At 40.0% G+C, this 27,425-nt stretch overlaps 1 protein-coding gene across 4 annotated transcripts in view; it reads right to left on the bottom strand.

Moving 5' to 3' along the window:
* Positions 1-27,425, bottom strand: part of kita (KIT proto-oncogene, receptor tyrosine kinase a) — a 56,706-nt gene that overhangs the window by 17,512 nt on the left and 11,769 nt on the right. For 3 of the 4 annotated variants that reach the window (XM_057841855.1, XM_057841857.1, XM_057841858.1), the window contains 9 exons: positions 26,466-26,750; positions 23,925-24,064; positions 18,542-18,734; positions 18,156-18,345; positions 10,803-10,918; positions 10,617-10,731; positions 7,622-7,806; positions 469-575; positions 265-391 (listed from right to left, as the gene is read on the bottom strand). In XM_057841855.1, coding sequence (XP_057697838.1) covers positions 265-391; positions 469-575; positions 7,622-7,806; positions 10,617-10,731; positions 10,803-10,918; positions 18,156-18,345; positions 18,542-18,734; positions 23,925-24,064; positions 26,466-26,750 — 1,458 coding nt within the window. The remainder of the gene's footprint in view (positions 1-264; positions 392-468; positions 576-7,621; positions 7,807-10,616; positions 10,732-10,802; positions 10,919-18,155; positions 18,346-18,541; positions 18,735-23,924; positions 24,065-26,465; positions 26,751-27,425) is intronic. The other variant, XM_057841856.1, reaches the window with a different exon arrangement.

Here is a 27,425-nt window from a genome sequence, read left to right as displayed (position 1 = left end):
GCAATAAATGAATTATTCATTCATTCATTTTCCATGCCGCTTTTCCTCACGAGGGTCGCGGAGGTGCTGGAGCCCAAACTGTTGTAATTTACTGTTTCTCTATTGCTCTCTATCTCTCTCTGTCTTTCTACCCCCCAAAAATCATTTGCTGTGAGGGCCTGGGCTTGTCAGAAATGACATGTTGGCGCTGGGTGCCAAGGCTCGTGCCGCAGACCAGTGTTACAAAAGTGCTACACCAATGTGAGAAGAGGGCGGGTGGCTCACCAAAACGCAGGTTGTTTCTGGGAAATTCCCACTGGTGATCGTAGGGAAGCTGGGTGGGGTCAATGTACACGTAGTTGTTACCGTGGATTCCTTCAATAACCTTCCACTGCACCTGATATTTAGGTTTCTGCGACAAAACAACAGAATTCATTTACAAAAAGTGACAAATGGTATGTATTCTCAATCAAGGCCTGCTGTCAATACCTGCAGGTATTTATAGACGAGCATAATAAGGACAAGGCAGAGGACGGAGGCCGCCGACACCGAGCCGATCAGCAGGGGGGTGAACAGACCATGGGGAATTGTTCTCTCTGTGGAGAAAAAGAGAAAGCACAGCTCATGATGAATGTCCAAATTTTCTTTCATAGAAGGCAATAGATGTCCAATTCATTTGAACTGGGAGGGTTGGCAGCAATCAGTGCCCAACCAAAAATATCATACGTAACAATTTGATGCTAATTGACACGTGCTATGACAAAATTGCACAAATCTTCAAGTTTCAAACCTAAATCTATGAGCATGTGGTGGTAATCCACACATTAATGACTTCTTAAAAACCTTAACATTTTTTAACAATAAATGTAAACCCTCAAGCTCAGAGTTATGAGGCAGATGCTAACTGCTAGCCATAAGACCCCAAATGTGACACTATGATCCATGAAATTTTAGACCAATTTTACAATCATCAGTATTCACATTTGGTACAGTGGTATGAAAAAGTTTCTGAACCTTTTGGAATTTCTCACATTTCTGCATAAATCACTATCAAACGTGATCTGATCGTTGTCAAAATCCCACAGATGAAAATACAGTGTCTGCTTTAACTAAAACCACCCAAACATTTTCATATTTTAATGAGGATAGCATGCAAACAATGACAGAATGGGGAAAAATAAGTAAGTGAACCCTCTGCCTAAGGAGACTTAAAGAGCAATTGAAACCAATTTTTAGCAAACATATGAAGTCAGGTGTGTGTCCAATCACTGATGAGTGGTCTACAGCTGCCCTGCCCACTATAAAACACACACCTGGTCAGAAATGTATTGATGAGAAGCATTGTCTGAGTGTCTGCTAAAGACCAACAGAAATCACTGGCACGGTCCAATATCTCTGTGCACACATCAACTATATGTAAAACTATGGCCAAGAATGGTGTTCATGGGAGGACTCCACGGAAGAAGCTACAGAAGTCTAAAAAAATATATTGTTGCTAGTTTAATGTTCGCAAAAAGGCACTTGGACACTCCACAGAAGTTTTGGCAAAATATTTTGTGGACTGATGAAACCAAAGTTCAATTGTTTGGGAGTAACACACAGCGTCATTTTTGGAAGAAAAATGAAACAGCTCACCAACATCAGCACCTCATCCCCACCGTGAAGCATGGTGGAGGGAGCATCATGATTTGGGGCTGTTTTGCTGCCTCAGGGCATGGACTACGTGCAACCATTTATGAAAGAATGAATTCAAAAGTTTATCAGGATGTTTTGCAGGAAAACCTGAGGCAGTCTGTCAGACAGATGAAACTAAAAAGAGGATGGATGCTGCAACAAGACAATGAGCCAAAACACACAAGTAAATCAATGTCAGAATGGTTTCAGAAGAACAAAATACATGTTCTGGAGTGGCTAAGTCAAAGTCCAGACTTGAACCCCATTGAGATGCTGTGGCATGAATTAAAGACAGCGATTCATACCGGACATCCCAGGAATCAGCTACAGGAAGCGTCTGGTTGAACTTATTGCTGCCAAAAGGGGGGGCACAAAATATTACATGTGATGGTTTACTTACTTATTTTCCCCCCTTCTGTCATTGTTTGCATACTATCCTCATTAAAATATGAAAACCTACAAGTGTTTGGGTGGTTTTAGTTAAAGAAGACAGTTTTTTAATCTGTGTGATTTTGACAAAGATCAGATCACATTTGGTGGTGATTTTATGCAGAAACGTGAGAAATTCCAAAAGGTTCAGATCCTTTTTCATTCCACTGTATAGAAGTGTGGCCAACATGACCCAAAATGGGATTTCCATATACTGTACAGAATCTGGACAAGAGGTCTACTAGTATAAGAGTTTGTTTTTGATTTATTTAATGACCAAAAATAGAGAATTGAAAATAATAAATAAGTCTGATTATTATATGATATGATGATATAACTTTAAAAAAATTAACAAATATTAATGAAAACAAAATTAAAACAATAAAATGAATAAAAATAGAAATACACCCTGATGCTGGCCCCCAATAACACTCTCTTTTCTTAGTATTTAATTAATTGCCTGCCATTGACAGCGATACACGTCCAATTCATTTAAACTCAGAGGACTGGCTATGAAAGCTTCTTTCAGTGATATTGACGGTGTCCAATTCCTTGTGACTAGAAGGACTGACAGTAATTCGCAGCCAATGTGTTAAATGAGTGCCCTATGAAGAGTTAAAAGGTCACAACACTGACCTTGTGGCACCTTCAACAATATCGTAGATACACAGAGTGTGTAAACACAACAACAGAAAAAACTCAAAATATTGACTAAAAGTGCAATTTAGGCATGGATTTACTTTTTCAGTGCTCGTGCCCCATAAACTGCTTGGTAAACAGCAGGCAAGAGAGACATGATTGGTATGATAAGATGTGCAGATAGGAATTAGCTGGAGTCCACTGTTTACTTTATGACTCCAAATCCATGCGGTGTAATAACGGCTTCCCCATCTGCCGCAATGCTTCCCCCCCGCCTCCCAAAAAAGCAGGATAGCAACTGACTGAGGTTGGAGGAAGTCACTATGCAGGCCACAGTGAAGGGAATGATTTTTTGAAGGCGGGCAGATATGGGTCCCGCCTGACTTGGCCGAGGCTTGGAGGTGTCGTTGAACAAACGTAGAGCTTTAGAAACCCACTGACGGGTTTACAGGTGGATTTGTTCCTGCAGACTCTGCATTCTCAGATTTTAAGTGGGGAGAAAGCTCCTTATCTCTATAAAGAGCTTATTACACACCAGTGGACAGAGGAGCGAACAATAAGGCCAGGCCAGGCACGGAAGGGGGACTGAACACATACGACTGACTCGCCACAGCTGTAAGAACAACAAAAACCACTTTGGGCTTTAGAAAAGAATTGACGAGTGGGAAGGATTTAAAAAGGCTGTATTAGACAAAACGTAAAAAAAAAAAAAAAAGATAATGATAATTTTTAAATACGCACACATTAAGAGATCAGGACATAAGTGCTCCTCCTAAGAAATTTAGTGGCATTAGGAAAGGAAAAAAAGTCTGCTAGAAAAAAAAAACTGCACATGCACTCCTTCGTAAGAAGGATAAAGAAAACTATTTGAAGCTGATCGTTACGAATGTGCCAAGTGTGTTTAGTATAATTCAACTGTTAAGAAGTCAGCCAGGTGCAGGTAAGAGAACAGAAATCTAGCAACTAGTTACTCAGTAGATTTTTCTATAAGATTGTGTTAGCCTTTGTTTCTTTAAGTCCGTTTACATGGTGAGGCTCCGAGAATACAACACACTAAACGATGTAAACTGCATTTACATAGTTCCGTCTCCATTCCAATGATGTCGCAATTCCACATTAAAAGGATGTTGTATTCATGCCAGGCCCTACGGGACAGTGCTGTTTTACAAGGCGACAGCCAAAGATGCACTTCCTTGACAACACCCTTCTCATCCCGGAAGACAACATACCCGCCCACTCGAACATAAAATATATCTAAATTAAACTTTTATTAAAACCAGTCAATTAAAGCCAGCGTTCCACCATGTTTGCTGCTTTGAATGTTTAGTAGCAGCGACTGCACATGCCCAAAGTGACGTGTGTGAGTGCTGACGTCATCGGCGCGAGAGCGTTCCATTAATATACAATCGAATATTTCCGCTTTGGAGGTCGGAATCAAAAGTTTGCGCCTTTGCCATTCCGCAACACAATCTTGGTGTCGCAGCATCACCATGTAAATGGCCCCTTTGTGTAGTTATTACTTATTTGGGTGCTGACAGCACAGCTGGGAAGATATGAGAGGAGAGAGACAAAGATTTTATTCGAGATGGATGTTTTGCATATTAGTTCCACGAGAGATATAGCGATTACTTTTTACACTACTTTTATTTTGTCCAAACACATTTTTTAAAACTACTCTTTACCAAAAAACATTTCTCTGTATTATGTGCCTTTTCTTTCTGTTAATGGTGATTTTAGACAATATCGTCCAGCCCTATAACCTTAAATTTAAAAGCGCTTCTACGATTTTTTAAATAAAAAGATTAGGGCTGTCAAAATTATCGCGTTAACGGGCGGTAATGAATTCTTTTAATTAATCACGTTAAAATATTTGACGCAATTAACGCACATGCCCCGGTCAAACAGATTAAAATGACAGTACAGTGTAATCGCCACTTGTTACCTGTGTTTTTTTGGAGTTTTGTCACCCTCTGCTGGTGCTTGGGTGCGACCCATAAGCATTGTGTAATTATTGACAACAATGGCGGGCTACACCTTTATTTTTGATTGAAAATTTTACAAATTTTATTAAAACGAATACATTAAGAGGGGTTTTAATATAAAATTTCTATAACTTGTGCTAACATTTATCTTTTAAGAGCTACAAGTCTTTCTATCCATGGATCGCTTTAACAGAATCTTAATAACGTTAATGCCATCTTGTTGATTTATTGTTATAATAAACAAATACAGTACTTATGGACCATGTGTTGAATGTGTATATCCGTCTTGTGTCTTATCTTTCCATTCCAACAATAATTTACAGAAAAATATGGCATATTTTTGTTTTTGTTAGTTGTAGTTTTAGTTTGAATTGCGATGAAGTACGATTAATTAATTTTTAAGCTGTAATTAACTCGATTAAAATTTTTAATCGTTTGACAGCCCTAAAAAAGATACATAAAAATGAGCCATAGTCACAGTCCACTGTGGGGCCATACCAAGTATGATTTTGGTTCTTTGTAATGACGGTGCTTAGTAGTCCAGTTGTAATTTGAGAAATTCATCGAGGGAAAGGTATTTTCTAAATACGCAAAATTGTGTCATGAATATCTGACAAAATTGAAAAATACTCTCACAAATTTTCAAATTAAAGTTTTTGATGATTGTACACAGGCAATTAAAAAGTTTTTTTTTTCTTCCCAGAATATCTTCCAATTATCAGTCCTTCAATGTTGTTGATGACAATATTAGTCAATTATAATGATTGATCATTGCCAGCTTAACCCAGTCAAAATGGCTAAGACATCTATGGTTGTCAATGGCAGTGATTGGGTTAAATGGGAAAGAAGTTTGAAGATTATGTAGAGCAACCCAGCCTAATGTGTAATCAACTACAGTGACTCACAATGTTTGTAAATGCTGTACCACAAAGCGCTCTTTAATTTAAGTGTATTATACACCTACGGAAGGTGTGTCTTCATAGGTGTTTCTATTCAGACACTGACGGCACTGAGGCAAACATCAATCACTCATTTGAATGAATTTTGTTATGGTATTCACTATCCCCATACTCCAGACAATACAGCAAAGTTGATCCCATAAAAATACTAACCACAACTACAAGACAACCTCAACTAAAAGGTATTTAAACAGCCTGAGGAACATAAAAAAGATGAAAAGGAAAGAGAATTTATGTCGTCATCAGCATTTGTTTGTTGTTACAGTACTATGAAATCTTGGTGAGAAACCACACGTCAATGAGGATAGGCCTATAATTACCTCAGCCAGTCGATAAAACCTACTGAAAGCAGCGGTTAAATATTGGGTTTTGTGTGTCTGTCTGTTTGTATGTTTGTGTTCAAGACTGGGGCATAGGTTTAGTCTCAAAACTGGTAGGGACGATATTACCGTAATGCACATAATGCAAACAATGATCCAAATAAGGGACGGCTAGCTTGACTTCGTTGTTCCTTGTGGAGGCTGGCCTGACCGCAGCGGTTTTGCAGGTTAGTTTAATCAGTAGCAAAATTAGTTGTGTTCCCCCCACTTCCAGAACATTGACTTTTTACATGACTTACAGTGGCTGCTGCTGGCCGAAAAAAAATTCTAATATATCTCCTTTCTGAAGGGGGCGGATGAGGCGGCTTGTTTTCGACATGAATCTGTCGGGGCTGTGTGAGTATGAGTGTGTGTCTTTGTGGCGGGACGATGGTCTTGAAGTCATCAACCAACCAAACGTTCATTTGAGGGGGAAAAAATAGACCGGCACATTCAGCAAGTGAAAACGGATCAATGTAAGTGTGAATATAATGAAAATAATGCACTTAATAGTCTATGCTATCATTACAACATATGGGAACACAATCTTAATTACCTATATACTGTAACTGAACTCTTTATATAATGTAAATAAGGGGCCGTTTACATGGTGACTCTCCGAAAATACGAAAAATTTCAAATTTGCATTTGCGTCTCCATTAGAACAATGTCGCAATTCCGCATGAAAACAATGTAGTATTCATGCCAGGCCCTAGGGGGAAGTGCAGATTTTTCAGGGCGACAAAGAATGATGCACTTTGACCCCACCAAGCTCCCTCAGCCCGGAAAAAAATATGCCCGCCCACTCGAAGCAATGGCATTTTTCTTTTGTTCAAAAAGGCACAAAAATTGAAACATTCAACATATTTAAAAATATTATTAAAACAGTAAATTAAAGCTGACATTCCGCCATACAGTATTTGCTGTTTTTAATGTTTAGTAGCACCGCTGCGCACGCCCAATGTGATGTGTACGAGTGCTGACGTTAACGGCGCGGTCTCGCGCCGCGGGAGCCTTTGATATGCATGCCGAGGAAGCCCCCCTCAATCCCCCGCAATCGGATTCTTCCACTTTGGAGGCAGGATTCAGTATTTTTCGTCTTCGCCTTCCGTCTTCGCCGACACCATATGCACGCAAGGCGGGTCCGCTACTCAGTCATTGCATCTTTGTGTCGCAGAATCGCCATGTAAACTGCCCCTAAGGTTGCTTAAAAGTTGGTGGGGACAATTTGAGCATCCTGAAAAGTTGGTAGTGTTATTACCCTACCGTCCCTATGCAAACCTCCGCCCTTGGTTCAAGAGAACTCATGAATGAATAAAGAGATTTTCAGGGTATTTTTGGAATGTCAAATGGAGGAGATGAATACATTTTGAAGTAATGAGATGAAAGCACACAGGTCACAGACCCCTGTGTATGGCTGCTTATGCAGAGGTCTCAGAGTGCTCCTCTAATTCTAACTCACAAAGTTAGAATGGATTTCTGGTCTCTCTTTGCATCCAGTGTTGGTTGTGAATTTTTGTACATTTTAGGTTCGTAAATTTTCACCTATAAGCCTGGAAATATAATGGTGCATATGCGTATACTGTATGTTGTCACTCACCACTAATGGAGAAAAGAGTATAGGCCTGCTCTCCTTCCACCGTTGCTACACACTCCAGCGTACTGAAGCGTCCCCGGCTGACATTCACCCGACTTTCCACCTCCGTCTTTCCAAACATGGGGCTGAACAGTGTGATGGTGATGATGTCTGTCTCTTCTTGGGTGGCGTTCACCTGCTGGGAGCACCTGGCGTAAAAGGGGGGCAACAGTAAAGAGAAGAGGTTTTGGGGGGGGATTAGATGTTGTTGACAGGATTTTGGTGGGATCAGCAAACTGGTTCTTAGTTGTCCAGACATAAGCATGCTGATTTAAGACCACACATGGTTGGAAGTTCACAAAGATTGTTAATTTCGTCAGGCACTTTTGTGGCCAGCCTGGGGTTCTTATCAGGGCATTTGTGTGTGGTTGTAATTATCACACCTGCAATGCTAAACGAGCTAATGCTAGCCCAGCTCTGAAATTGAGTTTTTTTCTGATTTAGTTGTGATGCTAAGTGAGCCAATTTGATTCTACATCTGCTGTGTTCAACTAATTCAATTATTACAATTATATTCCTGCTGTTTCATGGAGGTATGTGTGGCAGTATTGTTTTCGTCAACGATGACGATAATGAAAATATTTCAACGAACAATTATTTCATGACTATGACGCGATGAAAACGTGTCTTGGTAAACTAAAACATAACGAGATGGATGACAGTTGTCGTCTGACGACGCGAGAACGAGGTGAAAATTCGCAGTAGTTTCCGTCATAAATTCACAATGTATGATATTTTCTGATTGTATGTGTAGTTAGCACGCATTAGCATTGTTTGGTCGTGTCACTCATGTGACATGCTGCGCCTCCCGCTGACCCTCCCACTTCAGACACATGCTTACTCACCATGAGTAAACCTGTGCCCACTCCAGTCTCCTTTTGTGAAACATATGTGTCAGGTGCTGCTTGCTGAGTTTTGCTTTCTTATCTTGGCTAGATATGCCAGGTTGCTTTAGCCTTTAAAGGTCTGTGCTGAGTGATCATCAGACTCTAAACTAACTTGTAGAGTTAGCATAGCGTTCGCGTTAGCATCAGCATTTAGCGCGGTGACTGGGTGTCTTCTTAAACTCTTGGAAAAGATTTTACATACAGTTCGTAGCGTCCAAGTGAGTTTAATTAATTGCAAATAATGTACTGTTTTCCTGCTGAGTGTGTATTATCATTATGAAAATGGTGATATCCTTGTAGACTCTTCAGTTTTGTGCTCGTCTATCACCTTAATTTGAAATTGTTGGGAACCTTTTGTTCATTAATTAATTTATTTATGACTAAAACTTTTGAAGTTTATAGACGAAAACATTTTGAGAATAGTCGACTAAAACTAGACGAAATTTGTCCAAGTTTTTGTTGGCTAAAACTAGACGAAGATGAACACATTTTGAAATGACTAAGAAAATTGGAAGTATTTTTGTCCAAAAGACTAAGACTAAGACGAAAATTAAAGTGGCTGCCAAAAACAACACTGATGTGTGGAAATTTTCCAAAATTTTTTGATATACAGTAATAGACCTAATGCTATCCAGTGTACCGGTATATTTGATGAATGCATTGAGCGTGCTAAATGAGATATGGTAGCCTATAACATCTATGATGTTCACTGATGCAACTCTGATGCTGTTGACTTATGAGGTATATTGGAGCTGTGGTGCAAAGCTTGTGTCTTTGATTAAAACAAAAACAAAAAACAAAAGAAACATTGTAATCTCCAGACATTATTATTTTCATTCATTAAATTTATACAGTCAACATTCCTTTCATAATAAGATGGCGCATCCATTGGTTTGATAGGTAATGATGTGTGTAAAATGAACATCAGGCTCCAGTTTTGACATAAGTTCACCACAGGGCTTGTTTTGGTTTGGAGGTTAACTCTGTTGGAGGTTAACTCTGTTCCCGGCTATTTGCATTGATGTGTCAATTATTAGGAATGTCTTGACGAAAGGCAGCCAAGCAGCCCTCCTAACCCCTAATGTTCTGTTACTTTTTGTTTGTGTTCACAACATTTTTTTCACACAATTCAGGGTAAAGTAGTAGAACCCATTGATCTCTTAATACCAATCAGCAACAAACAATAACCAAATACAGTAAGAGAATTTCATATTTTTTGGTTAAAAGAAACAATAAATTCTCCTTTGTGGTTCGCATCTACAAAAGTAAACAGAATTGACAAGAACAAAAAAAACAAAACAAATTTGAACAAAATTATGTATCATAGAAACAGATCTTTCCTGTTTTTTTTTTTTTTTTTTTTTTATAAATGACAGTTTTTTTTGTTTTTGATATAAATATAAAAAACAACCCAAAATGATTAACTAAAGAATCTAAATAGCAAATAATTTCTTTGTTTTTCTAATAGAAAAAAAAACTAACAGGCAAAGAAGCTCTTTTTGGTACACAAAAAACAGCAACATAAAAAAATCTTTGTGTTTTGGTTAAAAGCTCAATAATATTTATTCGAAAAACACCAACAGGTATTTCCATTAAAAAAAAAAAAAATACAAGAAAAAAAGAAAATCCAATAAGCAACAAAGAATATTTGTCATATTTTTTTCTTCCGAATATGTATTTAAGATACAAAATAATAATTAAAGTTTTTCAATTATGCAAAAAAAAAAAAAAAAAAAAAAAAACTGTGGTAAAAATGATAATAATAAAAACTGTAGAACTAAATGGATACCTTATAATTTTTATTGCTGATCCAGTCAAAATATTTTGAAAAATGTCTTAATCTGTTTAAATAATTTCCCGAGGTGAAATGACTAAAAAGACCTCATTTAATTATATCCAAATGTGACTTTTGATCTACAGTAGAACAGTCAACAACATTACTAAATCAATTTTATACAAATTGACACACCTAAATTAATAGGGTAGAATAATGAATATTATTACCTAAATAGCTTTCATAACACAGATAAAAGAACTTTAAAGGTACACAATGTTGACATTTTTAGCACTACCTGATGTAGGGCTGCTCGCAGTAGTACCATGTTATCTTGGGGGCAGGGAATCCTTCTGCCACACAGCGCACTTGCCCGTCCACTGGGCCCTCGTGTGACACAATCTCGGGTTTAGCTTAACAGAAATGACAAATTATTTAAAATGCATAATATCAATAACACTGTTCATTTGAAATAAGCACTCACTGGTCACAAAGATGGTGAATGTCTCATTCAGCGATGCATCGCGGTTTGCGGCTTTGAACATGTACACGCCACCTTCCGACGTCTTCAGTCGCACTAACCTCAGCTCGCTGCTGTACCTGAACACCAGAGGGAAGGTGGCATAGTCACTTGAAATCAGCAAAAGCCACAAATAAGATAACATTTCATTTTAACCTCGGCTATTTTAAGCTCATTAAAACACATTTTCGAAAAACACAGCGAACATCTTTAAGCCCAAAAGAATTTATATTGCTGTGCATGTGTGCATGCTCACTATTTGTCCTCGCTCTCTCTTTGGAAGTAACTATATTGTAAAAAATATTATAAATAAAAAGAGGTATTGAACCCTGTTTTTTTGGAGATGTTCAGATACAGATTTTTTGATGTGCGATCCAATCAGTTTTTTTCAAGATATATTTGTCCAATCCGATACCTATATTTTTTACAGTTAAAAATAATGCAAAATTATTGCAACCAGTAAAAGACTAATCGTATTTTGTGTACTAAAATGAGCTCTGCTGGTACATTTTCGAGAAATGATCTGTTTAAAAATAATAAACCATGCTTTTTTTTACTATTTTCAGTTTCTCAAAAAAAAGTAGTCACACACAGCGGGCATGTTTTCCAAGTGGTTGACAGCACCCGAAAAGTGCAACCTTGCTAAAAACATGCGAATACTGGATCGAATCTGAACTTGTGACCATATCAGATTCTTTCCGATACTCCAATTATAGTCATATATGTCACCAAGCCTGGTACTGATTATCGGATTGGGTAGATTAGCTATTTGCTTGTGAAAAAAATCCAGAAGTTAAAAGGTGCTTGATTAATTTTTTTCAGCTGTCGTCACTATGTTAAAATCAACTACCATTTCATCAATGTTCATTTACAGGGTGATTGCAATATTTCAAATTCTACAAAGATAAATTACTACAGTGATTTCACTTTTTTACAGCAAAAAAAGAAAAAAACAAACACCTGATACATTTTCGTCCGATGACACTACAACTGGGGTGGAGGTTTTAAGTCCCAGATCGATTTCTCAGAATCAGCAATGTCATAACTCAACTGTATGGATATGCACATGCAAACTGACTAATTTGACAGATTTTGAACGGTCCCTCAAAAAAATTCCACTGCTGATGGTTTTCTAGCAGTTTATTATACTCCAGGTTAGGCCAAATTTCAAGCTAAAACACAAATAACAACAAAAATTGCACATATTGTGCACTAAAATACAAAATACATTTGATTTTTGTAGAGCCTGCTAACTTAAGGCTAATATTAAATGGTACACACTATTGTATGACCACTACCAGTTTAAAAAAAAGAAATAGTGAAAAGTATTGATATTGAATTATATAAATACATACAGTGGGACAAATACCAATTTCCCGAATACAAGGCGCACCCGTGTATAACGCGCACACCAAATTTACTTGTAAAATCTAGGGGAAATTATTGTACCCGTTTATAACGCGCACCCTAATTTTAGCACCAATAAAAAGAAGAATATAAAAAAACAGAGCTTGTGTACAGATACAGAAATGTCATTTTACTGAATGGTGAAACACAGCACAAGCATAGCATATTGGTAGTTCAAAACATTACCATAAACTGACAATATTTATGGTAATAATATGATTTGACAACTACTCCAACTTACCAGAATCTAGGAGAAAACAAAACAGATGTGACTTTTCTTTTAAAGGCTGCCGTATAACTTGCTCGTTTCATCATGATGAATAAATGTTTCTTCCATGGATTGATTCGGTAAAATGAAAGTGAGAACGTCGAGAAGTCGGAAATCCGAGAGCGCTCATTGCTGTCGATACGACAGTAATAGAAACTATTGTTATTTGGGTTTGAGTTTCCGACGGACAGATATAGTTGACGGACACACACAGGAAGTCTGTTGTTACTTTTGTTATGGTCCGAGTTGCGGAGCTGCAATAAACTTTGACTTGAATGAGTTCAAGAAACTAAATTCTGTGCTTTATGAAGAGTGAAAAAAGCAGAATTTAACACGGACGAAATCATTCTGCCGATCAGAGTGAAGTATTACCGAAACAAAATGGTGACGTCACGTACCGTAATGGTCGGCAACGGATCACCGCATACGTTTCTTCAACACAACGTGGCCGTGTCAATAAAAAAAAAAAATCGGTTTATATATATATATATATATATATATATATATATATATCCATCCATGTACCCATTTATAATGCGCACCATGATTTTACAAGTTGATTTTGGGGGAAGAAAAGTGCGCGTTATATTCAGGAAATTACGGTAATTATTTAGTCAACCACTACTTGTGCAAGTTCTCCCACTTGAAAATATTACAGAGGCCTGTAATTGTCAACATGGGTAAACCTTAACCACGAGAGACAAAATGTGGGAAAAAAAACAGAAAATCACATTGTTTGATTTTTAAAGAATTTATTTGCAAATCCTGGTGGAAAATAAGTCTTTGGTCAATACCAAAATTTCATTTCAATACTTTGTTATGTACCCTTTGTTGGCAATAACGGAGGCCAAACGTTTTATGTAACTCTTCACAAGCTTTTCACACACTGTTGCTGGTATTTTGGCCCATTCCTCCATGCAGATCTCCTCTAGAGCAGTGATGTTTTTGGGCTGTCGTTGGACAACACTGACTTTCAACCCCCTCCACAGATTTTCTATGGGTTTGAAATCTGGAGACTGGCTAGGCCACTTCAGGACCTTGAAATGCTTCTTACGAAGCCACTCCTTTGTTGCCCTGGCTGTGTGTTTGAGATGATTGTCATGCTGAAAGATCCAGCTACGTCTCATCTTCAATGCCCTTGCTGATGGAAGGAGATTTTCACTCAAAATCTCTCGATACATGGCCCCATTCATTCTTTCCTTTACACAGATCAGTCGTCCTGGTCCCTTTGCAGAAAAACAGCCCCAAAGCATGATATTTCCGCCCCCATGCTTCACACTGGGTATGGTGTTCTTCAGATACAATTCAGTATTCTTTCTCCTCCAAACACGAGAACCTGTGTTTCTACGAAAAAGTTCTATTTTGGTTTCATATGACCATAACACATTCTCTCAGTCCTCTCCTGGATCATCCAAATGCTCTCTAGCAAACCGCAGAAGGGCCTGGACGTGTACTGGCTTCAGCAGGGGGACACGTCTGGCAGTGCAGGATTTGAGTCCCTGGCGGCGCATTGTGTTACTGATAGTAGCCTTTGTTACTGTGGTCCCATCTCTCTGTAGGTTATTCACTAGGTCCCCCCATGTGGTTCTGGGATTTTTGCTCACCGTCCTTGTTATCATTTTGACAGCACGGGGTGAGATCTTGCATGGAGCCCCAGATCGTGGGAGATTATCAGTTGTCTCGTATGTCTTCCATTTTCTCATAATTGCTCCCAAGTTGATTGCTTTACACCAAGCGTTCTACCTATTGCAGATTCACTCTTCCCAGCCTGGTGTAGGTCTACAATTTTGTCTCTGGTTGTGGACAGGTGTCTTTTATACCGATAATGAGTTAAAACAGGTGCCATTAATACAGGTAACGAATGCTTGTTTGTACTTATTTTCCACTCTAATTTGGAAATAAATTCTTTAAAAATCAGACAATGTTATTATCTGTTTTTTTCTCCACATTCTTTCTCTCATGGTTGAGGTTTACCCATGTTGACAATTACAGGCCTCTCTAATCTTTTCAAGTAGGAGAACTTGCACAATTGGTGGTTGACTAAATACTTATTTGCCCCACTGTATAGAGTGAGGAGCATAAGTATTTGCACCTCTTGTGATTTTACTAATTTACCCACTTAGAAAATAGGTAAAGGGTCTTAAATTTCAATCATTGATGCATTTCCACTCATAGAGACATAATCTAAAAACAATCCATTGTATTATTTTTAAATATCTTAGTTGTAGTTTACTGGGTTTTATAAGTACCGGTATTTGTACCCTTGAGAAAATCAGTGCTATTAGTTAGCGCAGAAGCCCTTGTTTGCAATTATCGAGGTCAGACCCTTTCTGTAGTTCTTCACCAGGCTTTCACATATGGAAACAGGGATTTGGGTCAATTCCTCCACACAAATCTTGGTTGTCAATGAGAAACACGCAGTTTCAGCTCCATCCTAAGATTTTCTATGGATTATGGTCTGGAGACCAGCTGGGCCACTCCAGAACCTTGATATGCTTTTGACGCAGCTACTGCTTGGTCAGCTTGGCTGTGTGCTTCGGATCATTGTCATGTTGGAAGATCCAGCTACAACTCATCTTCAAGTCTTTGACTGAGGGAAGGAGGTTGTGGCTCAAAATCTGACGATACATTGCACGATTCATCCTCTGCTTTATACAGTACAGTCGTTCTATCCCCTTTGCCGAGAAGCAGCCCCAAAGCAGGAGGTTTCCACCGACATACTTTATAGTGGGGATGGTGTTCTTGGGATTGTACTCATCTTTCTTTTTTCTCCACACACGATTACTAAAGTTTGCACCAAAAAGTTCTACTTTGATGTCATCTAACCACATGAATTTATCCCATGACTCCTCTACATCATTCAGATGGTCCCTGGCAAACATCAGATGGGCCTTCAAATGTACTGAGTTCAACAGCGGAACCTTCTGAGCAATACATGATTTTAAACCACTGCACCGTAGTGTTCTACTGAGAGTAACTTTTGAAACTGTGGATCCAGCTGCCTTCAGGTCATTGACCAGCTCCTGCCATGTAATTTTAGACTGACCCCTAAGTTTTCTCATCATGAATGATACCCCACGAGGAGAGATTTTACATGGATCCCCAGTTCGAGGTAGATTATCAGTCATGTTTAGCCTTTTCCATTTTGTAACAATTGCTGCAACTGTTGCTTTAAGATGCTTTCCAATTGTCCCATAGCCTTTTCCAGCTTTGTGGAGCTTAACATGTTTTTTCTGGTGTCTTTCAAAAGCTCTCTGGTGTTGCTCATGGTAGCAGTTGGATTATGACTGACTGTGGGGTGCACAGGTAACAATATTGACCTCAAACGAGTAGTGGGTGGGTGGCTACTCATGGGGTAAAGGTGGACTTTTTCTAAGGTAGACAAAAAAGTTGCTACAATCAAAAAAAAAAAAAAAAAAAAATCAAAGAAAATAGCTAAATTTATTTTTGCATTTAAACACTTTTATCTTTTTTTTTTTTTTGAAGGGACTTTTTTTGGGGGGGTTGAAAACATATATATTTTGATTGAAGCATTTTTTTTTTTTTAATTGAAGCAACTTTTTTTGGATTGAATAATTAATAAAGACACAAATCTACCTCCATATGGCTCCCCCCAGGGGATACAATTTTTGACTGGGGTAACTTCATTGGCACGACACCGGGGAGCGTGCCATATTCATTGGATGACTATCTTGGCGAAAAGTATTGCCTAAGCAGCCTGATTTAGAATTCTCCTCAAGAATGATGGGAAACAAAAAAACGCTCCTTGTCAACTTACAAACATTCTTGTAAGTTAATTTTATTGCTGACACTGCGTTTCGGGGTCATCAACATGTTGTGCCCCCCTGCCCCAAAAGTCAGACTCCTTCTTTGATAGATATTATTCATTTAAAAGAAAAAAATACATATTAATGCCCTTTGGCTTGGCATTAGTTCTACAACCCCGGAGGCTCAAGAAAATTTAGTTTGAAAGGTCCCGATTCTGAAACCCCATGGGTGGGATACGTTCCCGACGGCAGTGAGCGTTGGCGTTGTCATAGCATTTTGTTCGGTGGACGTAGACACAAACACCACGGCTTCTGAAACCTTGATAAATACATGTTCTTGAAAGTTTTTGGGCACTCGAAAAAAAGTTTCCCATACCAACAATTGCTAAGCTAAATGAGATCTCGATGTACGATTGTGTGGAACTGTATTTCACAACAAAAAACAATTCCATTCTCGCCGAAACTAATGAAGCTGTTGACAAAGCTATTACAATCTCCCCTACTCCTTCAAATAAGACTTGCTGTTTTCTTGTGCAACAAGTGGAAACGACCGACAGCCAGGTGATTGTGCTGAGATCTAGCGGCGACGAAGCTGAGCGAAGTCGCTCCCAGCCAGATTTAATGGCGACTGGCAGAGGGGGTGTGGAAGTCGCTGGAAAATAGTGACAAAAAGGGGAAGTGGTTGTGCCATAAACATATTGTACTCAACCACAGCAAATGCACTTGTATGCATTTTAATACTATCAGTATACTGTTCGCTTGATTAAACTCCAAACTACTCACGCATGGGCTCAAATGCACTGTACTCGATGTGACGCGGGACATAAATGGAATGCAACTTCCGAAAGAGTGTGAAGCAGCGATGAAGCTAATTTATTTTATTTTCCTTCATTTAATAATTCATATATTTCTTTGTGTGAGAGAATTTTATTCATGCTTAAAACACAACCATTATACGTCATATATTGTATGCTTTTGTTATGCTTGCATGAGAACATTGTTGCATTAATCTGTTGAGTGTGCCTTCTCATGACCTTGACTACAGTAGACTGTATCACCATATGCCCAAATATGGACTGTTATGTTCCTATGTTTTTTAATGTGCCCTGAATGAATACAAGGGAGGAGTGTGGTTTCTTATCATTTTTCTAGCCGGGACGGTGTTCAAGGTCTCAGCTCAAAGATGTTTTTGTATGGAAGAATACCCAGGTTTGTGAGATGATGAGTTTCGTTTCTTAGTAAGTTTCGTTTCACGGTGGGCTTCGGCACCGCCCTTTCAACAGTATAAATGTCCAGCCTCTATTGTACTTCTTTGTACTTTCTGGGTGATTACAGCTCCTGGCTGGGTCACATCATTTTGTACCCGAGAGCTGTTGTTCATAAAGCCTTCGAAGAAAAGCAATTCATGGTTGGGGTTGTATTCATTTCTCTAATCGAGCTATCGAGGTAACACTTGTCTTGGAGTTCAAAGTTGAATTTCCCTGACACTTTGATACTTAAAAATACTTTCAAAGCGCGGACATGTTGACTGTGAGCCAGTCACAGCAAGCGTGTTGCTTCGCACCATTTTTTCATTCAGAGGACTGATGCCATTTCCTAGTCAGTCAGTTAACCAAGACGTCCACTGCGACGCACATGAAGTATGACATTAAAACATGATATCATATTTCCCTTAGCACTGACGAGTAACAATGCAAATACTTAAAAGTTTGCTTTGCACGCATTTTAACGGCGATAGCGTTTTTGGCTCAAACAACCTGAGGCCAGCTTCTCTCCTTTGTATTTGCCACGGAGCTGCGAGGCCCGCAGCCAACTTCGTGCTAAATTCCACCCCCACTAGTTGAGTGAGGAGACATTTTGGGGAGGGGTTCGCACCTGTAGTTGCGCGTGCTCTGCGTGGTGATTACGTGGTCGCTGTTGTTCTTCAACTGGTGGCCCATGAAGCTCCAGGAGAAGGTTTGCGGCCTGGGGTAAGCCTCCAGCTCTACTACTAGGGATAAGCTATCACCGGAGCGCACGTGGATGGTCCTATTACTCGTGGATGTGACGTTGAGGAATCCTTTGTCTGGAGGGAAATGATAACCATGTTATGTAGCTACACAGCCTACATTTTAAGGAAAGGTAGTACAAATTCTGCCTCCACAATGAAAAGTCAATGCCCATGTCTGAGCTGTGGCAAACAGCAGCTTCAAAACATAGTTCTCATTGTGATGGGAGAATTTCTGAAACTCCAAATTGTGCTTTCCTTTCCGCGCACTCACCGTAGACATCGAGCCACACGGAGCGCACGCTAACACCCTTCTCGTTCTCTGCCTCGCAGCAGTAGCGTCCACTGTCCCGCCGCTCAGCGGCGGTCAGTCGCAGAGTGGCGCTGCGCATGTGGTCGAAGTGCTCCGCCCGGATATGCGACGCAGTGTCAACCTTTACTGGTTGCTGTGGATACCAGACGGCACCCTGTCAACGCCCAGAGATCTCTAGAGATTAACCCCGTCTGCAAGGCTATCCTCGCCACACGCACGCAGGCAAACATACACATGCAACACAAAAGTCCAGATCTTGAAGCTTTGACCTCTTAAACTAGAGGTGTCCAAACTTGTCGCTCAGGGGCTTCATACATAAAAATCGAAAAAATGCAAGGGCCACTGTGAAATTTGGCAAATGGACCCCGGGTCTTAGTTTTGACACCCCTGCCTGATACACTCATTCACAGGCCACTGATTGCACTCAGACAGGAGTTTCTATGCAACGAAGCACAATACTGCAGTTGTCCACTTAAAGAGCCATAATAAATTGACTAAAAAACATGACAAAACCAGTCAATCCAATGAGCATTTGTCAGTTACATAAATTTGGAGCCAAATTGAGAATTTTCTGTTCTCCTGTTAGAGTATTTGACCCCCGACACCACTGCCCGCTTGATTCTGCCTCCCACATGTGCTGGTCAGCTCGTGTAATATTTTATTCTGTTGAGTAGATTCGGTTTTTCCCTCATCTAACACTTAACACTCTCAAATAAACACAGTGTGGGATGTACTTTTTTCACCTTTTGAATACCCCTCTTGTTACTGTTTGTCTTTTCCACCTGAGGAATAGGGCGCATATAGTAAGATCTGATGGCGTTTCCCAGCAGACTTCCTGCCCTATCTTCATGTGTCTGTGTTTTGTCGGGTTGTAACTGAAAAGTGAACTACCCAATTTTGAGATCAATAAAAATATGAACCTAATGATAGGCTATTGGAACTTTCACTTTCTTACACTTGAGCCCCTTTCACACGCATATCCCTGTAAGGTTACGCGGGATTTACTCGCATCATAGCTTTTACGTATGGAAAGATATTCCGGGAATCATGCGGGTTGGACATTTTCACAAACTTGTCCCGTGTTGCCCACTGGCGTGCTCTGTGCGAGGAGGGCTGCCGGTGCGATTTTATAACCCGGACACAGGGGTCGCGTTAACCGGATATTTTCCGTCGTTGACCGTTTTTTTAAAACGGTGACGGAAAAAACTGAAGTCCGCCCGTCATTTTGACAGGTTGCAATTCACACCCCAGACCACAGGGTGGCGAGTTAGCATATTAATTAGCTATTGTCTCTCTTAATGCATGACGTCGTTGGCTATTCTGTCAGAATATTGTAGCGTCACCGGGGTCTGGCGGCAGCACCGTCATTGACACATCAACGCGAGGTTCTTATTGGTGCACCCGGTGTGCCAGCGCGTGATCCAATTGGTGGACTAGATTGCCGCCTGTGTATAGACAAGTTTTCGAGGTACCGGTTTACTTCCTTATGTCTTCCTTCCCCTTCCATTTCCGCCTGTTTACCATTGAAGTCAATGGCGGTGGAATCGAAGTTGGAAGGTCTTTATACAAGATCCCGGGAATGTTATTTTGATGTAGGCGGGTGGAGAACCAAGCCAAGGCCTCCATGCTTCGTACCATGTCGATTTCCAAACCATGGGTGCTCGTACTCGTCATACAGGAGGGACGGAAGGAGATGTACAAAACTGACAGCTCCTGCAGTCATGCCCCCGCTGTTATGGAAGGTAATGTGCTCTAAAAATACGAAACCTAAAATCTGGCGCATGAAACGACTTGTTGCCTTTGCTATTGATATTACGATGATGATTGTAATTACGAAGTTTAATTGTTTTTACAACAACTAGCTTCTGCTACTGCTGCTATCCGCCTGTTGCTAATCGCGTTTGAATGCACCGCATAAATCCAAGTGTTACAAGTTTTTATTCGTTTGTTTACAGCTGGGAAACGCTGTTATAAAAGGGAAGACAACTTGACTTGTACGTTGATGGACATATATCGAACATATATCATTTGCGTTCCACAATGATGATGACAGCTCGACTCCCGGGAGAGGCCGAGAGAGAGGCAGGAATTGTGACAGACTGTGGTTCTCCGAGATCGCTGTGATCCAACTACGAACTTGTGAACGGCAGCATCTTTAAATATATGCTATTGAAGCTGGAATTACCGAGGACGGGAAAAAAGCACATCTAAATGCCGCCGAGGGCCTCCGTGATGTCGCTATTTGTTCACGAGGCTCCGGAGCTCTGCGGTCTGATATCACATTCTCGTATGCTATTTTTGCAATACTTTTATAAATGTGATTTATTGACCTGTTTTGGAGTGCACCAATCGTTTTAAAAAAAAACAAGAAATGGAATCATGTCTAAATGTTTTATTGCGATCAATGCCTGCAATAAAAAAAAAGAATGACATACTATCTGTGTTAACATCATATGTACATAACCTTGTAGCATTTCCTTGTAACAAAACAATCCATGTCAGCCCTTCTGCAGTCGGCAAATGTAATATAACTTGTAATTTCACCACATTTTGGTCACTAATGGCCGTAGTATCAATCCATTCCTCACGTTAACACAGGCTGACCGTTGTTAATAATTTTGTCCGCGAATGATCAACGAAGTGACACGAACTGCTATCCAATCTCATCTACGTGTCATCTAGGTCATGCTGAATCAATTTTTGAAGATTCCATGGGTTGCTCTGGCTTGATTTCGTAGTTTTATCGTCATCAATACACTGCTAATACACTGCTACTCAACCGGACCGGAAGTGCGAAGCAGACATTTTCCTAGATGGCGGCGCCCATATTTCGCTCAGGAAACTTGTCTATAGACCCCAATCACATGACGTCACAACTCCGCCCCCTGACTGGAGCAGCCATATTGTCCGTCAGCTCGTCGTGTTTACACATTACCGCTACGTACATGCCTCCTATTACGGCGTGTTTTTCTGCTCGTTAACATTAATAATCAAAATGGCGAAGGCGTGTGTGGCGGTTGGTTGCAGTAACAGAGAAGATAGACGGAGAGACTTGAAGTTCTACCGTATTCTGAGAGACCCGAAGAGGAGAGCGAGATGGACTGCTGTAATTCGACAAGAAATCTGGGCACCAAACGATCACCACAGACTATGTAGTAGTCATTTTATATCTGGTAAGATGCATTTAATATATATTTAGAAGATTTTGGGCTGACAACCACAATCAAGATCATTGTGTGACGTTGGTGATTGGGGTCTATATGGTTGCCTCTTTTTCTTTGGGAGTGGAGTTGTTTTGTTGGTGTTGTTGGCGGTAAGCAGAGTAAAAAGAGGGAGAAAAATACAACTTCAGTGTCTAATTTTTCGCCGCCAAACAAGCGTTACAAAATTAAAAATGAATGAAAACTAAATACTATTGAATATGTCATCATTATCATTTTAAAAATTTCAGTGACTGGTAAAAATAGATTATGACCGGATTTTTATGACCCTGTCAGTCAAAATGACAGACAACGAAAATGTCTAGCGCAACCTCTGCCCGGACATTACATTTTTGGTCGGCATCGGCTGTATTTTTTTACAGAGCCAGTTGTGGGAGTATTCACGACGTTGTAACTGCAGCCAATTCAAGATCATCAAGACTGTATTTAAGCCCAGGCAATCCAAGAAAAGTGTGCCGAAATAGTAACTTGCTGGGCGCCATTCGACACCTTGTACTCTCGAATTTCATGCCTTTACTAGCTTGTTCGTCTGCCGCCTTGTTTTAAAATCCCCTACGTTTGAGTGTATTTGTTTTGTTGTCTTTTCGGCTCTCTGCCTACCACTTAGTTTATATTATTGATCCCCATCGACCTACTGTCATGGACCCATTGTGTTATTCCCCATTTTTCGCAATCGCGTGTGTTTTTGTTTGTATTAGTAAACCATTGAACGGTTCCCTCCGTTGTTTTCTGCTTTGAGGTATAACCTTATTTCCGCAGTTGTGGACCCTCACATCGGCAACAATAAAAAACACACTTTTCCAAAGATGGACGATGGACTCTCTTCCTCGGCTCTACAATCCAGAAGCAATTTAATTTCCTTATGTTTTCAGTTTAATTTACCTTTTTCCAGCTTGCTATGTAAATAATTGCAATGTTTGTTTACCGCTTTACGCTTTACTGCAAAGAAAGAGGAAGTGACGATCGACCCGCCAAAGTATTTAAATCATCAGTCATCATGCTGTGACTCGGATGTTTCACACCTGCTTTTACGCACACCGCTTCCCGGGACAGTCCCGAACATTATACTACGACGCGACTCGGTAAATGTCCACGTCATATCCGTGTCAGTCGACCTGGAAAATCGCTTTCACATACAAGGGCTGGTGTTCAGGTGTATGTGAAAGGGGCTTTGGATAAAAGGACAAAACTGACTCATGGGCAATTTTATTACTTAATTATAAATATTGATTTATTCTTTGTTTAACCAGAGAGATGCAAGAAATTTGGATTCACTTTCCAACCCAAGAAGATTTTATTTGATTTGAGATTTGATTTACCAAAATACCTATCAACTATCCCACATCTGCTCATTAACTGAATTGGTATGTACTGGCTAGTTTATAAATTTTGGAGGATCTGTGATCGGTTAATCACAAAACATGTACATGATCTTGTCCGCCGATTGTGTCTGAGTCAGTTGGCGACTTCTAGCAATTGGTCTCGGACGTTTGTGGTCATTAACATGAGCAAATTAGTGCACAAGTTTAGTATTTTAATACTTTTCGCCTCTGAATGCGATTTCTCTTTTTATTCTTATTCTTGTCTTTTATTTTGTCGAGTTAGATAATACTGCACATGTTTACCGAATGCACAGGCTTGGCTCACGTTCGTTACGATAAGAGAAAAAAAAACAACTTCAAGACATGATATAATTTGGTACTTCTCTTTGCCAGAAAACTAATTTATCAATTTTCTCAAACCTTGTGATTTTTCTTTGTAAAGCAAGATGCTGCTGCTTTTGAATTTTTTGGAAAATAAAGTTCTAATTTACGATGTTGGATGGTTTAGTTTTTAACTTTTCAAATAAGAAAAAAAAACTACTGAATGTGCAGTTAAAAAACAATTAAGTTATGAAGTAATGATCCATGTTTTACGGTAAAACAAGATTGATTGGCATACACCAAAAATCAATGACCAGCTAGGAAAAATGCAATTGATGCACTCTTATTGAGAATATACAGTACATAAACAATCTGACCATTGCACAAGTTGCAGTATTTTCATAGGAAGGTGCACACAAAAAAATGACAGCCCACAAAAAAAATCATACAGAACCGTAGTAGAATGCAAAATTGCCTCACCGAGCCAGGTGGGGTGACCCACTTGAGCTTGATCTCGCTGTTGACGTTGGTGGTGTTGCAGGTGAGTGCCAGATCCTCATTCAGGGTGAGGAGAACTCGTTCGGGCGCACGCATCTCAATGACAGGGGGCGCCATGGGGACTAAAAGGGGAGCATGGACGAGTGTGAACGAATGGCAGCCACGTTCTAAGTACAAACACTTAACTGATTCACCGCAATTTATGGTGATAGGTTTCCAAAACATTTGAACTGGGAGGTTTGCCATTGAATGATCATATTTCACAGCCAGCTTTTCCAGTTTCAATAAACTAGACCTCGATTGCCCTTAATGGCAGTCAATAATTTAAATACTGTATCAAATAACACTTTCCCGAATTCTACAGTATACTTTAGGTGAGAATTGATATTTCAGACAATGTTTTACTTCAACTCCCAGTGTTTAAAAACAGATTTACTTTTAACCGTAGTATCTATACTTTTACTAAAGACTGAAATATTAGTCAGGTCGAATTTGAACCATTTCGATATATAAAATCCTTTACCATAAAACTGAAGTGAAATCGTTTACCAAAATACAGAAAAATGAAAAAAAATTCTAAAAAAGAAAAAAAGAAAAAGAAAAAAAGTTTCTATACATATAGACTTTTCAAGGTCAAATTTTATAATGTACAGTGGGGCAAATAAGTATTTAGTCAACCACCAATTGTGCAAGTTCTCCTACTCGAAAAGATTAGAGAAGCCAGTAATTGTCAACATGGGTAAACCTCAACCATGAGAGACAGAATGTGGGGGAAAAAAAACAGAAAATCACATTGTTTGATTTTTAAAGAATTTATTTCCAAATTAGAGTGGAAAATAAGTATTTGGTCACCTACAAACAAGCAAGATTTCTGGCTGTCAAAGAGGTCTAACTTCTTCTAACGAGGTCTAACCAGGCTCCACTCGTTACCTGTATTAATCGCACCTGTTTTATCTCATTATCGGTGTAAAAGACACCTGTCCACAACCTCAGTCAGTCACACTCCAAACTCCACTATGGCCAAGACCAAAGAGCTGTCGAAAGACACCAGAGACAAAATTGTAGACCTGCACCAGGCTGGGAAGACTGAATCTGCAACAGGTAAAACGCTTGGTGTAAAGAAATCAATTGTGGGAGCAATTATTAGAAAATGGAAGACATACAAGACCACTGATAATCTCCCACGATCTGGGGCGTCATGCAAGATCTCACCCCGTGGCGTCAAAATGATAACAAGAACGGTGAGCAAAAATCCCAGAACCACACGAGAGGACCTAGTGAATGACCTATAGAGAGATGGGACCACAGTAACAAAGTCTACTATCAGTAACACAATGCGCAGCCAGGGACTCAAATCCTGCACTGCAAGATGTGTCCTCCTGCTGAAGAAAGTACACGTCCAGGCCCGTCTGCGGTTCGCTGGAGAGCATTTCGATGATCCAGAAGAGGACTGGGAGAATGTGTTATGGTCAGATGAAACCAAAATAGAATTTTTTGGTAGAAACACAGGTTCTGGTGTTTGGAGGAGAAAGAATACTGAATTTCATCCGAAGAACACCATACCCACTGTGAAGCATGGGGGTGGAAACATCATGCTTTTGGGCTGTTTTTCTGCAAAGGGACCAGGACGACTGATCTGTGTAAAGGAAAGAATGACTGGGGCCATGTATCGAGAGATTTTGAGTGAAAATCTCCTTCCATCAGCAAGGGCATTGAAGATGAGACGTGGCTAGGTCTTTCAGCATGACAATGATCCCAAACACACAGCCAGGGCAACAAAGGAGTGGCTTCGTAAGAACCATTTCAAGATCCTGGAGTGGCCTAGCCAGTCTCCAGATCTCATCCCCATAAAAAAATCTGTGGAGGGAGTTGAAAGTCCGTGTTGCCCAACGACAGCCCCAAAACATCACTGCTCTAGAGGAGATGTGCATGGAGGAATGGGCCAAAATACCAGCAACAGTGTGTGAAAAGCTTGTAAAGAACTACAGAAAACATTTGGCCTCCGTTATTGCCAACAACGGGTACATAACAAAGTATTGAGATGAACTTTTGGTATTGACCAAATACTTATTTTTCACCATGATTTGCACATAAATTCTTTAAAAATCAAACAATGTGATTTTCTGTTTTTTTTTCATGTTGACAATTCCAGGCCTCTCAAATATTTTCAAGTGGGAGAACTTGCACAATTAGTGGTTGACTAAATACTTATTTGCCACACTGTATTTGGTTCATGCAGACACATGTGCATTTAAAGGGTCATGGGAAAATCTCGAAAAAGTGATAGCGTAAATATGACTGCTGTTTTTAGATCTGTTTTTGAATCAGTTGTATAAAGCATTACAGATCTGTTTCCCTTTTCTCTGAAACGTTGATTAAGGATTAGTCATCCATTTATGGTCGTTCAGTGAAAGCCATAATCTCTGCAGATCATCTTTACAAGTGGTGCTAGAGAACTGACTCAGTTGAGAATTGGCTTGATGCAGACTGCACTCTAAAAATGTCTGTAAAATACATGTTTACCTGGCTTTACCATAAGGTTGTAGTCATGTGAGCGCACAGGCCGCCCACTCAGCATGCCAGCGCACACGTAACACCCTTCGTAAGCCTTTTGCGCGTCTCGGACCACCACGCCTTGCTCCAGGCTGGCGGTAAGGCGCAGGCTGGGGGGCAGGGCTGCGCCGGAGCACGTCTCCAGGTGCAGGTCAGACAGGCTGGGATCGGTTGCCAGGCAGGGAATGGAAGCGGCGTCGCCCACGCGGGTAAGGATTTTGAACACCTTCGATTTCCTGAAAGGGTTGTCAGGATCTGCCAAAATAATACAAAAGCTTTGAGTGAAAAAAGGTAGAGGAGTGAGGTCTTGCTACGCCAGTTTGCTTTCTCACTTGGTTTTAATCAAATTTAGGAATTTTAGTTAATCACCAACTACCGTATGGTACTTTATGTCATCCACCTACCCATTTCAGTACATTTGCATTTTTTTTCAATGTATTGTCATGTCAATCTCATCTGCCCAGGGTCACTTGCTGATTCAGATTGAGATTCGGACAATTCTACATGGTCATTGCAACTTCAACTGTGCTATCAATAGCTCTTTATGGCTGTGTTCAAACTGCAGGCACATCTTATTCCAATCAGATTGCTCCTCAAATCTGATTTTTAGGGCTGATGTTCACACAATTTTTTGCAAGTGTCCAAATCAGATCTGGGCCTGTTGAGACTGGGCCACATTATTGACACTCCTGACAGGTTACTGTGGCAACGAAGGCGTTATTCAGCATAGAGTGACAGTCAAAAACTGAGGTGTTCAGACTGAGAAGCATCTTGTCCATATCTGATATGACGCTGCCTCTCATTTGTTGTTTCAGTTCGTCTAGCAAAAATCAGATCTATGCGCTGGATGACTGTTCAGACGACAAAAGAGACATCCAGTTTCAATATGGACTGGCCAAAAAATGGGATTTCAGTTGTCAGTCTGAACAA

Source organism: Corythoichthys intestinalis, chromosome 7, assembly GCF_030265065.1.
Source record: "Corythoichthys intestinalis isolate RoL2023-P3 chromosome 7, ASM3026506v1, whole genome shotgun sequence".
Lineage (NCBI taxonomy): Eukaryota > Metazoa > Chordata > Actinopteri > Syngnathiformes > Syngnathidae > Corythoichthys > Corythoichthys intestinalis.
The sequence above is the reverse complement of the archived record's forward strand: the minus strand, read 5'-3'. Positions and strand labels throughout refer to the sequence as shown.